This window comes from Dunckerocampus dactyliophorus, chromosome 12 (assembly GCF_027744805.1).
Source record: "Dunckerocampus dactyliophorus isolate RoL2022-P2 chromosome 12, RoL_Ddac_1.1, whole genome shotgun sequence".
Classification (NCBI taxonomy): domain Eukaryota; kingdom Metazoa; phylum Chordata; class Actinopteri; order Syngnathiformes; family Syngnathidae; genus Dunckerocampus; species Dunckerocampus dactyliophorus.
The window spans coordinates 14,200,150-14,216,376 of NC_072830.1; the positions used below are offsets into that span (position 1 = coordinate 14,200,150).

At 37.0% G+C, this 16,227-nt stretch overlaps 1 protein-coding gene across 1 annotated transcript in view; it reads left to right on the top strand.

The window, feature by feature from the left end:
• The window catches only part of LOC129190923 (rho guanine nucleotide exchange factor 26-like), a 41,971-nt gene that overhangs the window by 13,878 nt on the left and 11,866 nt on the right, over positions 1 to 16,227 (top strand). Inside the window, exons 7-12 of the mRNA XM_054793729.1 lie at positions 826 to 978; positions 1,101 to 1,230; positions 1,655 to 1,729; positions 4,625 to 4,714; positions 6,374 to 6,528; positions 14,186 to 14,395. Of these exons, the coding sequence (XP_054649704.1) occupies positions 826 to 978; positions 1,101 to 1,230; positions 1,655 to 1,729; positions 4,625 to 4,714; positions 6,374 to 6,528; positions 14,186 to 14,395 (813 nt within the window). The remainder of the gene's footprint in view (positions 1 to 825; positions 979 to 1,100; positions 1,231 to 1,654; positions 1,730 to 4,624; positions 4,715 to 6,373; positions 6,529 to 14,185; positions 14,396 to 16,227) is intronic.

The window sequence follows — 16,227 nt, forward strand, 5'->3', positions numbered from 1 at the left end:
AATAATTGTGCACACAGTGTATATATAACTTGTTAACATATCTACATGTGTTGCTTTACGACCTATTATGAGCTATTACGAGCTGGCAAAGTTGCATTTTTTCATTTTTCACTCTGTGGCCCTCGCTGGAAAAAAGCTTGGACACCCCTGGTCTTTAGACTAACATATGATGCCTTCGATCCTGTGCGAGCACGTCCTCATTAGGAAAGCTACTGCTTGAAGGGCAAAGGAGCCACAGAGTGTGTCCTGTAGATAGTCAAAGTCTGTTTGGGGTGGCACAGGAGGTGCTTTTTACAAATCAGTAGAAACTGTGCAAGCGGTCAAGGTTGGTGTTTGTTGCCTTCCTGTTTTGCCACCTTCACATTACATGCTAAAAACTCCTTTTTTGCCTTTGTGTCATGCTGTTAAAGTTACCATCTGCTGGTCCTCAGGAAGAGGAAAAAAAACACTGTTGTTGTTTAATGTTGTGCCATAACTATTTTTAAGAGGCAGAGAGTTCCTCTCTTGTGATCTTAGTGTAGAAAGGTGGTGGGGATGTTTCCTGCCTTCCTGCCCCTTTTGCTCTGCACTGTTTTGCAATGGCTCAACTTTCTGTGGATGTTTAGCTACTCTGCTCACCCATGGTTGCAAGCATCCTGAGCCAATAACATCCATAAGGCTTGCAGTATTATACTCCATAGTCTCCACTTTGCTGCAGCAACAACATGTATCTCCTTATGCACATTGTAAATACAGGAGTGTAAAGTGGAATAAAGCCATGTCATGCTGGGTAGGGCAGGAGTAAGTCGCACACTAACTTGTTGCGACTCCTCCCCTGTTGCTTAGATTCTTTAAGGAACTGGAGGAGAAACACCAGCGCAACATCGTGATCGACGACATCAGCGATATCGTTTGCAAGCACGCAAAATCCAACTTTGATCCTTACGTCACGTACTGCTCCAACGAGGTCTACCAGCAGAGAACCCTGCAGAGACTCCTGTAAGTGGCTGCACTCACACACGTTCTTATCTTATCTCCTCCAGAATGTACTACTCTCACACTTTGACCTTGGGGGTTTGCTACTTTTTCCTCTATGCTCCTCCTTCTCCTCCTCGTTGCAGGTCCAAGAATCCAGTTTTTAAGGAGGTGCTGACCAGGATCGAGGGCCACCCTGAGTGCAGGAACCTCCCCATGATCTCCTTCCTGATCCTGCCCATGCAGAGGATCACACGTTTGCCCTTGCTCATGGATGTAAGTGTGCATGAGCTTTGGAATGAGGAGACTTTGACTGTTATGCAACTCTTGTAAACTGCATGCAGGCCGTGTGCTTGAGCTCACTAACCTCCACCGAGTTCAGGTGACCTTACGTCGTGTACAGCCCACATTTCCCTCAAACGATCCAACTTATCTTCTTCTCTTTTTTTCCTTGTTCTCCAAGTGTTCATTATTCTCCCGTTTCCTTTCTCGTGCTCCACAGTAACCCTCCAATATGTTGTTACGTAGTGTCTCCCAAGAGTCCACACGGAGGCTTCTGGAGCCTGAGAAAGTTTGGTTTCACTTCATCTTCTTCTCACAGCTGCTCTGGAGCTTCAGTATGCTATCAGGAGGCCTGATAAGGTGTTGTGTGCTTTTAAAGGCGAAATCAACACAGTTTTTTTCCCCCCACCTCTCACAGACAATTTGTCAGAAGATTCCCAAAGACTCTGCGCAGTATGAAGAGTGTAAGAAAGCCTTACATGCTGTCAGCAAGGTCAGTGAACAACATCCATCCATCCATCCATTTTCTATGCCACTTATTCTCACTTGGGTCGCGAGTATGCTGGAGCCTATCCCAGCTGACTTAGGGCGAGAGGCGGGGTACACCATGGACTGGTCGATCATTCACACTTTCATACCTATGGACAATTTAGAGTGAACAACATCCATGATATATATATATACATATATATATATATATATATATATACACACACAAAAAATATCACTTCTTTGTTAAAGCTTCATTTTGACACAAGGATTATGCTTCATTTACTGTTGAAAAAAACTTAAAAACGTCAAAATAATAGCATGAAGTAAATCTGGCAAGAAATATCAAAATATAAAAATATGATTTAAAATTAGGGCTGTCAAATGATTAAAAAATATAATTATATATATTTGATTATATATATTTGTGTGTATTAACAGCTCCAAATGAACTAGAAATTTAACTCAAGCTAAAAGATAGCACACGTCTGAAAATGTGTTTGCCTAACACTAGTCTCTTTATAATAGTAGCATAACATTTGAATCACACTTTAACCGTGTGATTTGTGTTCAAAGACACCAAGTATTTTAAGTAGAATTCACATATTTTGAGTGTAGATGTATTTTCTGGGATTTTTGAGCATACTTAAATGCAGCAAACTGTACTTCCACAGTAAAAGTTACATTAGTTTATTTAGACCACACATACACGCATAATAAAGATATTACTGTGATTTTTGGAGTGTCAGTGAATGTATCCCGCACAATGAGAAAGTGTCATTGTGGGGATGACTAGAGACGTGTTTGTGAGTTGGAGATACTGTACGGTGTTGGAATTGCACTACTGTTGATGTGTTCAGGTCAGAATAAAGTTTTAAAAGAGCGCCAGACTGTGTGTGGGGACACTACACTATGCTTCCGTCTGCCGTAATAACTGTGTATCCGTTAATTGCGCTAAATATTTTAACGTAATTCATGAAATAAATTAGTTACCGCCGTTAACGCGCTATTTTTGACAGTCCTATTTAAAATACAATGCAATGTTAACTTTGGGATAAGAGCATCCTTTATTGATGATCCCCAGTATGGAAATTCAAATGTTACAGCAGCACCTAATTAATAAAAAAATAAATACAATAATAATAATAATCAATAAATGCAATAAAAATATGCTATTAAACAGATTCATACAACTACATTTAGAGCAAAATAGTACAAAATAATAAAATAACATGTTTTGTATAGCTCTTTTTTTAGATACCAAAATAACCTTTATAAAAAAGATTTTAAAAATGGGTTAATGAGGTCTTCTTTTGCCCATGCCTTACAGCAGGGATTCTCAAATTGGGTCACGGACCCATTCTTTTTCTGGGTGGGTCGCAATCAGCTCGTGAGAAATTACATTAAAATGTGAACTGTACTACAAATGTTGTTTCTTTATTTAGAAGTAAAATTAGGCAATATTTAGTCAGCTTCCTCCATGGTATACAGAATACTCCAGGGGTCACCAACGTGGTGCCCAGGTAGCCCCCCACGACCACATGAGGTGCCCGCAAGCCTGCTTTTCATTCAGGTTTTCAGTTAATAATGAAAGAACAGTAGAAAGAAATGCATTCTGAAATACAAAATGTGAGTTGTGGACACCAGCATTTTGTTAATGTTCTGGTAAAACAAGCATATTCGCTTTGTTTGGGTTTAAAATAAGCTCTGAAAATAAATGTTACAAAACTGAGTAGCTCTTGGCCTTTTCCGTTTTGTAAAAGTAGCTCTCACAAGGAAAAACGTTGGTGACCCCTGGTATACTCATTGCACAGATATAAGTCAAAGATCTGATTTTGTGGTCTTATATAGTGCAATTTTGATATTTTATTTTAATTTTTGCATTTTTTTAGATGCATGCAGTTATCATGTTCCTCATCCTAAATCAGGGGCCTTTTTCGGCCTGCAGCACATTCTAAAAATCTAATTTAACAAGAAAACTAAAAACAAAAACAATAGCAAAAATCAGCAGTCATTTTACAAAAATAAAGTCCAAAATATTGAGAAAAAAAGTTGTAATCTAACAAGAAAAACTCATAAATTTACGAGAATAGCATAATATGAGGAAAAATATGGTCATTTTAGTAAAGTTGAAATATCAAAGAAAAAAAAAGACATTTGAAATAGTTGCAAATTGGAAAACGACAGCAGCAGAAATGGAAAAAAACAGCTGTAATGTTACGAGAATAAAGTCAAAATATTAAAGGGATAGTTTGGATTTTTGACATGAAGCTGTATGACATCCCCATCAGCAGTGTAATCAGCAAACAGCGACTTACCCCCCCACTTGGTCTCCTAAGTCCAGTTCTGGTCAGATTTCGGTGATGAAGAACATAGCTCCAGGTAGTCGATGGGGTTTCACAAGTAAGGAGCTGGGCTTCTCAAAACAATATGCGTTCAAAAGAGTAATACATTTGCATCACAAAAATGCCTACTCGAAAAAATCAGACCTCACAAATCGCTCGGCGTTATATTTGTCCCCTGCTGTGTCCCTGCACACTGCCGCCTGTGCATTCATGTGCATGATGATTTGTGACGTCTGATTTTTTTCGAGAATATGAAGGTGTGATTCATTTACTATATTTGTGACTCATTGGGAACAGTTTTATTATAGTACAATTGTTCCCAATTTTAGGTGTTACTTCAATCCATCGTAATTAAAAGGGACCCAAACACATGCAGCGAGTACATATGAACTTGGGTCCCTCCCTGTGTTTATTATAGGAGCTAGTTGGTCTACATATACTAGTGTTGTCATGCTTACCACATGGATAAAATAATATGTTTTTTTTTTCCTTTTATATCTGTGTGTGTGTGTGTGTGTGTGTGTGTGTGTGTGTGTGTGTGTGTGTGTGTGCAGGTGGTAAGAAAATGCAATGAGGGGGCGCGCACCATGGAGAGAACGGAGATGATGTATACCATCAACTCCCAGCTGGACTTTAAGATCAAGGTAGCGTAAAAACACATTTTTTTGTGTAACATAATTTTGTTCTACGGAATATGTATGTCAGTGTATTATACAAAGTAGGGATATCCCGATCCACATTTTTGGCTTCCGATCCGATCTCTCTCTTTTTTTTTATAGTCTTGCCGATCCGAACCGTTACCGATCTTTTTTTTTTTTGTTGTTTCTTTTTTCAATAATAAGCTTTTGTTGCAAGCATGAATTTGTGGGATTGAAAATGAATAGAGAATAGAAAATAATAGAGAATAGCTCGTCAAAGCATTAAAAATAATGTAACCAAAGTATTGCTGAATTTACTTTTTTATTACACAGCATGACCAACAATATTGTTTGGCTTTTGTAACAAACCTCTGTGAGTCAGGTCCCTAATCCAATAAAAGTCCATCCAATAAATGAAAAAATTGGAAAAAATGGGCGTGCAAAATACTTTTAGGGTAGGACTAATCATTTGACATGTTTATAGATCAATTTGTGGTGTGATTTAGAATACATGACATTTTTTTTAACACATCTCTCTTAGGGCCCTATGAAATCCGTTTAATTTTTTCCCAAATTCCTTTTTTTCTGTTTTAATTTTTTCGAATTCCACTTATTTTCCACTTATTTTACCAGCATAGAGTGTGTGCTATTTGGGTTAGTGAATAAAATGCATAAATCCTTACATTTATTGATGCAATACATCATTGGCCCATTTTGTCCAGTTTTTTTGAAATGGATGCAGCTTAGCTAACTTTTCTAATGGGATGTCAGCATCAGCACATATTGCTACAAAATCTTCAACAAACTGTAATGCCCGTGCTTGTGAGTAAGGAACATGTAGTTACAGACGTAATTCCAATCGCGTTATTAATGGAAGATATTTTAATGACACCCTCATTTTGTTTACACAATTAGACAAAATGTGACAAAGAGCGCTCTTATTTTGAAGGCCGGAATGTGTTGTTTGTGTTGAGAATGGCAATTGACGGTTGTTACGGGTGCGTGAATAAACGTGCCTCTTGTCTTTTTTCACTAAAAGACACTGTAAAATGGTCCTTACATTAAAGCAGTAAAACACAACACAGTGAAAATATACTCATCCAGTTTGAGTCATGCACACGCCCACGCACACAGCTGCACGAGCTAAACTAAGCGAACCCCGCTAGCTTCCATTCACGCTCCGTAACAGAGGAGTTTTCAAAGTTTATCGCCGCCGTTTTGACATGTTTAGTAGTGTTTGTGCCGTCCCTATTATAAGCAACCACAGTTAGAGTGGCACTTCCAGTGCGAGCTCCCTACACCATGATGCAGCAGTCCGGGCACAGTGAGAGAGAAGTACCGCTGTAGCTGCGGAGCCGAATATCCAACGTCTAACGTGAAACGAACTTCACACTGTGGACATGTCTGCATGGTGGTGTTGCGTTTTCTTCTTCTTGTGAGTGGCAACCAGCTTTGAAGCACATTACTGCACCTACTGAGTGTGGCTCAGAGTTACGAATGTGATACAGCAACCGGATCAGCCTGATATTGTGGCAGAAGCCGATATTATCCGATCTTCACAAATAAAGCAGCTCGGCAGGCGATCCCAATCTCGAAGATTGGATCGGGACATCTCTAATACAAACGTTGCAATAATATCAATGACAAAACGTCTCTCCTCTCCAGCCTTTCCCCCTGGTCTCCTCGTCCAGATGGATGGTGAAGAGAGGAGAGCTGACGGCCTTCGTAGAGGACAACGGTATCTTCCTCAAGCGGACGTCACGACAACAGGTCTACTTCTTCCTCTTCAACGATGTCCTCATCGTCACTCGAAAAAAGAGGTAAGCGTAGCTTGAAGTGAATGTGATATGTGTGCGTGTGTGAACATAACTCACCTGCTGTGGCACGTTGAAGGCGTTTGGTTTGCAGTACCTTGTAAAAGTACACCATGTGGAACATAAGTATTTGGACACGACTGGAACTGCAAATAATGTCCATCCATCCATTTTCTATACCACTTGTCCTTCTTGGGGTCACAGGTGTACTGGTACTGGTACTGGTATTGGTCACCAGTCAGTCACAGGGCACGTACACTGTACTGTAGACCGGAGTGTCCAAACTTTTTCCAGTGAGGGCCACATAGTGAAAAATTAAAGGATGCAAAAAATGTATATTTTGTAAAGCATAAGAAGTTATATACAGTATATCCATCCATCCATTTTCTATGCCGCTTCTCCTCATTAGGGTCGCGGGGGCATGCTGGAGCCTATCCCAGCTGACTTCGGGCGGCAGGCGGGGTATTTCAAGAAAAAACTGAATCTCAGCTTTGTGATATCGGTGAAAAAGTAGTATCAGCTTCATATTTGCTGTTTTAAATTTTTTTGTATTTTTCTGCTTTCTGCTTTTTTTGTTCCTAGATAATCTTCGTAAGTTTTCCTTTTGTAGTATTATAACATTATTGCCATAATACTGAGATGTTGTTTTTCCAACTAGTTCAACTTTCTTGTTGTAAGTGTTCTTATTGTAATTATGACTTTATTCCCATAATATTTTGACTTAGTTCTCGTAATAGTATAACTTTTTCCACAACATAATTTGACATAAATGACAACTTTATTTGTTGTTTTGTTTGTTTCTCATAATATTAAGACTTAAGGAAAAACATATTATTTTCTTTAATAGTTCAACCTTATGCTACTAAAATGATATTATTTTTCCTGGTAATATTAGGACATTATTCTCGTTACATTACTACTTTTTTCTTTTAAAATTGTGACTTTATTCTTGCAAAATAGCTGATTTCTGCATTTTTGCTGTTGGTTTTCTTGTTAAAAAAATGACAGTTGATTTTCCAAATATTTCAACTTTCTTCTGAAATCATCTTTGTGCTTTTCGTAATTTTGAGTTCATTCCCATGATATTATAACTTTTTCCCCAACCTAATTTTCCAAAAATTACAACTTTATTTTGTTTTGTTTCTCATAATATTATGTACGACTTAAAAAAAACGATAATAATATTTCAACTTTATGCTACAAAATTGATGTTACGTTTCGTCATATTACGAGATTATTCTAGTAAAATTCCGACTTTTTCTTATTTGAGTATGACTATTTCTTCTTAATATTTTATTCTTGTAAAATTACTGCTGATTTTTCCGTTTTTGCTGTCTCGTTTCTTTGCTTTCTCGTTAAATGACATATTTAGAATGTGCTGCAGATCAGTAAAACAACTGGGGGCCGCAAATGGCCCCTGGGCTGTACTTTGGACACCCCTGCTGTAGTCAAACAAGCATTCATACTCACATGCACGCCTATGTACCATTTAGAGCAGGGGTGCCCATTATGTCGATTGTGAGCTACCGGTCGATTGCGAAGGTACTTTGGGTCGATCACATAAATGTCACCTCATAGATGTTATATGACATCAGTCAGCTGTCATTAAGCTCCCCTCCTGATTCGCTCTTCCTCCCCCGTGGGAATAGTGAACATCACGTCTCAAACTACACACAGAGATGCCTTCCTTTTTCCAATTATGGATAAACTAACTCAGCGGTAAGATGCCTATATCTATAACAAAAGTTATCCTTTCACTTGTAGCGGCTAGTTATGTAGAAAAAAGTGAATTGGCTTTGCTTCGCGTCATGAACTCCACTATAGAAATGCGTGTTTTTCTACACTTCCGTTTCTTAAACTATTATTTCATGATGAATTGGGAAAATGCCCATTGCTGAAACATTTTTAATATGTTGCCTTGACTTTGGCTGCATCGTCTCTTGCATCATCATTTCTTGTATATCGGCAATGTTTGATAGTGTGTGTCTACTGAACGCTACTGTACGTACGTAGCTATTTTCACTCACATATTACTCGGGTTACGTACACAACTATTGAGGAATTATCTTTATTGCCATATTGAATTGAATTGTGAATTATTTGTGAATGATATCAGCTATTTTGATTACCTGTAAACTTTGAAACTATGAATGTGAGATACTAATCATTAGTATAGTAAAGGTTTACCAAATAGATTTTATGTACTGTTTATATATATTTATTTTATATATTGTTTTTATATAATATATATATATATATAATGTTTTTTTTATTATGTTTTATAGTAAGAGATAGATCATGTTGACTTATAGCTTGCATGCTGAAAAAGTGCGTGCACCCCTATGTACATGTACAATGTATACTCATATTTATCATGACAGTAAATATTCATTTTCTATATTCATAGTAGGAGGTAGATCTTTGGGACTTTCATTGTCTGTCATTTTAAAAGTAGCTGGCAGGCTGAAAAAGTGTGAGCACCCATGATTTAGAGTCTCCAATGAGCTGTTACTGTGATGAAAACTTTATTAACTATATTGGCAATATACTTTTTCAGGTTAAAATCAGAAATAACACAATAAGTAACAGCAATCCAAATCATGCATCAGAGCAGAAAAAGTTTGATTGTCACCGTAAAGTCGCAGGTGTCAGCATGTCCTTGTTGCCTTGATTCATCAAAACTTGTGTGTGTGCTTTTTTGCCCCTATGCAAATGCCTTCTCGCTTGTACACGCTTGGAACGGATTGTCTTGCCCGACATGCACACTCAGAATTCCTAGGAATCATAAGAGGGCGCGGAACTAAATGAAACATTCCATATGATGTTGTTTCTGGGAATGAGATCTGGAAAGGCACATTGCTTCTGCGTGTGCTGTCCAGCTTGTGTTTTTGGAAGAGGGCTTTTGGGAAATGGGCGTGTGAATGAGAGAAGCTGTTATAATATTGGTTTATTCTGCCGTGTCACGCTAGTGTGCTCTGTGCCATGATCAAAAAGGGATGCAACGGACCAGTTAGGCAGTTAGCTGGGTCACAGCATCGACGCAATGACTTTTTAATCAATATTCATATTTTCTCCTTTATCAGTTATTGGCCAACCAGCAGGAATGGGTGTCAATCTGTAAGAGAGTACCCTACTCATTTTGAAGGATATCCAAGGTAGCACTTTTAGGTATTTTATTGTTAATATGATCCAAGATGGCTAAGTACATGCTCCTTAAGAGTCAAATTGTCAACCATTCTTCTTCAAACTTCCAGAAATGTTTGTCTTTGAAGACCAAATGCTTGTAGATGTTGATTGATGGTGAGTTTTTGTGTTTGGACATTACCTCAAGACAGAGGCGCTTGGAGGCTAAAACTGAAACACAACAGCTTGTTTCACATAGCAGATGCTTCTTCCTGGATCCAAAGTGGTCATGATGTCTTGGAAAGCAGACCCTGTGTCACATTTGGCTGTCACGCAGCAGGGAGGTGTTGCGTTGCGTTGCTGGACTGTGCAGGAACACTTACATAACATTGAGCATCCACAGCAGCTGGCTTCTCTCCGCTTCCCACTTTTTACGCAGCGCTCCTTTTAAGCATCCAGTATTGTTATGTTTTCGCTTCTTTCCACTCTTCATGCTTGGAACCTTGTGGGCTTACTTTTTAGTCTATAAGAATCCCAACACTGTGTCCTAGATAGTCTCTCTCCCTCTCTTTTATGTGACTACAACAGGGGTGTCCAAGGTGTGGCCTGTGTGCCATTTGTTCCCCATGCCGTTTTTTTTTTTTTTGGCCCACAGCACTTTTTAAAAATATAACTTAATAGGGAAAAAAAACAGGGAAAAATCAGTAGTATCTTGACAAGAATAAAGTGAAAATATTAAGAGAAAAAGGTTGTAATTTAACGAGAAAAAGTCTTAATTTTGAGGAAAATTTTAGTAGTATAAAGTTGAAATATATTAAAGATTTTTTTTTTTATTTTTAACAGTCCTAATATTATGAAAAACAAAACAATTAGTAAAATTGTAATTAAAAAAAAGGTTTACATGAAAGTCAAAGCAGTCAAAAATATTAAGAAAAAGAATGAGAAAAAAATTGAAAAAAAAATGTCTTGACTTGACCTCCCACCTAAGTTCTAATTTCTTCTTACAATTGTATGGCCATTTTAACATGACTGTTCATGTTTTGGTTATTCCTGTGGTTTGCATGCTGCAACATATTTGTGTTGAAGCGTAGTGTGTATTTCAGTGTGTGTCACCCACCCACCCACTCGTGCATGAAAACTCGGCACACAACCACACAAGTTCCCCTCCCATTCCGATCCACTGTGCGCCATGCCAGTGGCATTCCAAACATCTCACCTGCAGGGTTATCAGTCATGCAAACTCCCATGCAAGCTTTTGACAGTGGCAGCGGAGCCTTGGGGCTTAGTGCAAATGTTACTCTTCGAACTTTACTGCGCATTAAAAATGATCCAACAACGTTTATTTCGAGATATGTTGTTATAAAACAGATTATTTTTCAGCATTCATTAGCTAATCACTATGTTACAAATGCACAATGGCTACGTTTAAATGTTCAGCTTGAAAGTAAATTACACTTAAGAACTGTAGGCTGAGCCCTGGAGCTAAAACCTTTATTACTTACTGTTGCTTTAACCCAGGTGTGTCCCAACTTTTCCCAGCGAGGAACTCATAGTGAAAAATGAAAGCAAAAACTGCATCTCTGCTTTGTGATACTGTATAGGTGAAATGGTACTAAAATTACATTATTTTTCCCCATAATATTACCAGTTTATTCCCGTAAAAGTGCGTAATTTTTTTCTCTTAATATTTTGACTTTATTTTCAAAAAATTACAGCTTTTTTCCCCATCTCAGTTTTTTTTTTTTTTTTACAAAATCTTGTTCAGACTATGTCAGCTTTCCTCTTGTTTTCTTCTCATAATTACAACTTTATTCCTATAATATTTTGAATTTATTTTCGTAATATAACTTTTCCCCACCCAAATTTTCTAAAAATAACAACTTTATTCTTTGTTTAATTTGTCATACTATGGTTTTTCTTTAAAAAAGAAAGTAGTTTTAATGTAATACTGCAGCTCCATATTAGTAATGACATTATTTTTGCAGATAATTTACAAGTTTATTCCCGTAAAAGTGCGTCATTTTTTTCTCTTAATATTTTGACTTTATTCTCATAAAATAACAGCTGTTTTTTTTTTCTATTTTTTTTTTAATTTTCCAACTATTTCAACTCTGTTCTTTTCTTTTTCTTGTACTTATGACTTTTATTTCCATAATATTTTGATGTTATTCTCATAACATTATAACTAATTTTAATTATAACCTAATTTTCCCTAATTAACAACATTATTCTTTGTTTAATTGGTTTCTCACAGTATTATGTTTTTTTTAATTGTCTTTTTTTCTTTAACATTTGAAGTCTGTAGTATGACATTATTTTTCCTCATAAAATTCTGAGTTTGTTCTCGTTAGAATTCAACTTTCTTTCAATATTTTGACTTTATTCTCTTAAAAAATTGCATCCCCCCCCATTTCTGCCATTGCTTGTTTAAATTTGTAATTTTCCAAATATTTCTTCTTGTAGAATTTTCTTTTAGGAATATTTAGATTTTATTCCTGTAGTATTTTGACATTATTTCCGTAATATTTTCCCCAACCTAGTTTCTTCATTCTTTTTGTTTGTTTCTAATAATATTATGTTATTATTATTTTTTTCTTTCTATTTCAACTTGATGCTGCTAAAATGACATTATTTTTCCTCATGTTACTTTGTTCTTGTGAAATTATCTTTTTCTCATTAGATTACAACATTTTTCTTTTAATATTTGTACTTTATTCTTGTAAAATTACTGCATATTTTTCCATTTATTGTGGTTTTTTCTTTAGTTTTCTTGGTCAATTATATTTTTAGAATAGGAAAAAAAAGAGCTGCATTGTAGGCCATATACAGCAAATTGCAAAAGAGCTGCTTTGTTGAGGAGTTGGTGGATTAAGGATGGTATTTTCTTAAGTCTTAATTGTTTGGCGTCCCAAACTCTTGCTTGATTTGTGAACAATTGGTGGGGTAGAAGAGGGGGTGGCAGTTAAAGCTCAAAGCGTGACCGGATTCTTGGTCGTGACCTCCTCACAGTTCAGGGTGCAGTTACAGCGTTACGCACTCCTGTTTGTTTTTTAGCTACCTATCCTTGGACTTGTGTGTGTGTGTGTGCGTTTGCACACAGCACGTGTACCCAAATGGACACGCTAGCTCGCACAAAGCTGGTTCCCGTCCAGCTTGGCCGCCGTTCCAGTCTGGAGTTGATAAAATGCACATGGGCTCGACTTAAGCTCCTGTTCTTCAGCACACTGCGTAAACATACATGCACACTTAGCATTAAGAGGTTCTACAAATTGGCTCCAGATGTTTCCTACCAGCCGTGCAGGCTTGTAGACAAAAGCTTATATGCAGCCTACAGCTGTTTTTTGTTATTGGCCTGGAGCACATTCAAAAATATAATTTAAGAAGAAAATGAAAAACAAAACAACCAGAAAAATATGGAAAAATCAGCAGTTATTTTACAAGAGTAAAGTTAAAATATTAAGAGGAAAGCTGTTGTAATCTAACAAGAAAAAAAAGATGTAATCTCACGACAACAAAGTAATATTATGAGGAAAAACAACGTCATGAAATATTAAAGAAAAAAATATTATGAGAAGCAAACAAAACAATGAATGAAGTTGTAATTTTTGGAAATTTAGATTGGGGGAAAAAAGTTCTAATGTTTGGGGAATCAAATCTAAATATTATGGGAGTAGAGTCATAATATTACAAAAAGAACATTTACAAGAAGAAAGTTGACATATTTGGGAAATTATAAAAAAAAAAATAATAACAGCAGAAAGGGAAAAAAACTGCAGAAATTTTATGACAAAGTCTAAATATTAAGAGAAAAAAGTCGTATTCTAACAGGAAAACGTCAAATTTTACTTGAATAAACTCGTAATATTAAGAGGAAAAATAATGTCATTTTAGTAGCATAGAGCTAAAATATTAAAGAAAACTGATTAAAAAAAAAAAAAAGACATAATATGAGAAACTAATTGAACAAAGAATAAAGTTGCAATTTTTGGACAATTAGGTTGCGGCTAAAGTTATAATATTATGAGAATAGAGTCAAAATATGATGGGAATAAAGCCATAATTCATTGTTATTAGAAGAAAATTTACAAGAGCAGAGGTGAAATAGTTGGAAATTTAAAAACAGCAGATTTTATGCGAATAAAGTCAAAATATTGAGACAAAAAATGAAATTTAATGAGTAACAGTAAATAAACTGGTAATATTATGGGGAAAAATAATGTTATTTTAGTAGCCTTTCACCTACAGTATATCACAAAGCTTAGATGCAGTTTTTTCTTGAAATATATATAACTTCTTAGCATATCTACATGTGTTGCTTTACCAAATATCAAAGTGGCAAAGTTGCATCCTTTCATTTTTCACTATGTGGCCCTCACTGGACAACGTTTGGATCTGTCTTAAACTAATTGAAAGTTTCATATGTAGGTGGAACCAGCTACAATTTCTTCCCCCTCCTTCCTCCATACGTCAAATGAACGTGACAGATGAAGTCTACATCTTTCATAAAAGTGTCTTCCTTTTCTTCTGTTTCTTGGCCCAGCGAGGACAGCTACTCTGTAATCGACTACGCCTTGACGGACCAGATCTGGGTGGGCTCCTGCCAGCCCGAGGAGCTCAACCTGTCGCCGGTCCGCAGCACCGCCAGCATGCTGAGCTCACGGCAAGCTGGCGCAAACCATCTCTTCCGACTGCGTTTCCTCAGCAACCACTCTGGTGAAAAGGTGCCCATGATCTTGGGGACGGAGTTAATGTGAGTACCTTTTCTGTATCACACCATGTACGTATGCAGTATTCCCTCTTTAGGTTCCAAAATACCAGCGTTAAGTGAAATCTGTGTAGTCGAAGTTGATTTTTTTTTTCATTTTTAAAAATGTTTTTTCATTCATTATATATTTTTTAAATTAACAGGGTATGTTTATCATGTACAGGATATGTTTTTTCATTTATTATGGTTTTTTTGTTTATTATATGTTTTAAGGCTGTAAAACCCCTCACCACACACACACTTTATACACTTTTCTCAGACATGAGAAAATATATATGTTGCACAAATAGAGGGCCTTGAAAGCGCGGATCACGCCTTTGTCCATGGGCTGAACCAGCGATGCGGTGTTTCCAAAATAAGCCTGTCTCATCCAGGCTTATATCCCCCTTCCCCGATGATGGCTTTCAATTTGTTCATTTATGCCTCTGCCCCCGCGGTATCTGCAGAGGCGGCCTCTTGTTGGTCTTGTTGCGGACAGTTAAAGCCCTTTTTGCATCCTTGTTAAAATATATTGTTGTTGTCGTCCTTATATTATTTTCCTCCTTCTTTATGGTACGAACGCAAGGTTCATTTATTCCGTAATGGCACCCTACAGCTGCATAAGTTCTACCTTCCTTCAGCATGTCCAGAATTCCAACTTTTTGTGCAATGGTTAGCATCTTCCTCTACCTTTTGGGTGCCTTTGTCAGAGAGAAAACTTGCAAACATTCAGCACTAAAGAGCCACACTGCTAGCCATCGAACAATTGTGTAAATTAGGCAAGCTGAACGCATTCTGTACTGTACAGGACACATGGCATGGAGGAGATTGATTGATGGTCTACAGTCCCTTAGCCAATCGGGACGCAGAAGACAATGTGGGTTCTCCCTCAGCGAATCAGGACGCAGAACACAAAAACATACCACACTGTAAAAAATTGGCACACTGTGTAACAGCGAGGCCGCGTAAAGTGAACCGCGTTATAGAGAGGGAACATTGTATATCCTACCTACAGAATTTAAACTTGGATATACTTTTAGAGTAGTCAGTGTACAGCTTATAGATGTATTATCCACTGAAAATAACTCCATTCACAGCCAGTAGCTTAACTTATCCATATTGTGCTGAGCAGCCACGACAGATGTTTGTACCGCGTTTTCCTGTTCTATGGTCATCATTAACATGTCCCTGGTAATAGCAATGGTACAGCATACAATGTGTATATCACAGAGACAAAAAACATCAAAGAAAAAAAACATACTTTCCTCATTATTCAAATTCGAATAATGTTTTTGTGACTTTTAAAAATGCTGCTAGAATAAAGTGAATGAAATAATTGGTGCTTGGTTTGCACGTCGTACTATTTTAGCAGGTAACTTATTTTTGCACTTCCAGGACAGTTAAGAATGTTAAAATGCTACTTAAAACATTGCCTGTACATTGGTTTTCATGAATAATTCATTCCAAAAGTCAGACAAAAACCGAAAGGTATGAAAATCCAAGCAGTTTTTCTCCATAAGAAATTATACAAATCCAACTACCTTGTTGCCGAGACCCAAAAATATGAAAAAATAAATAAATTATCAAACAGTTATAGTTGTACATGCTGAAAACAATGCACAATAATTACAATGATGAATGACATGGATAAAGGAACATTTAAACATCACTTTTCTTTTAGCTTTATTGAAGACTCCTGTGAGGAAACTGTGAGAAGCAAAGAGGGAGGACATCTTCCTCCTGGAACAGATTGGATAACGTTCCACTGTATTTACATACAAGAGAGACCTTATCTAACAAGGAATGGAACGTCCACACCGGTTAGCGCATTTTTTTTG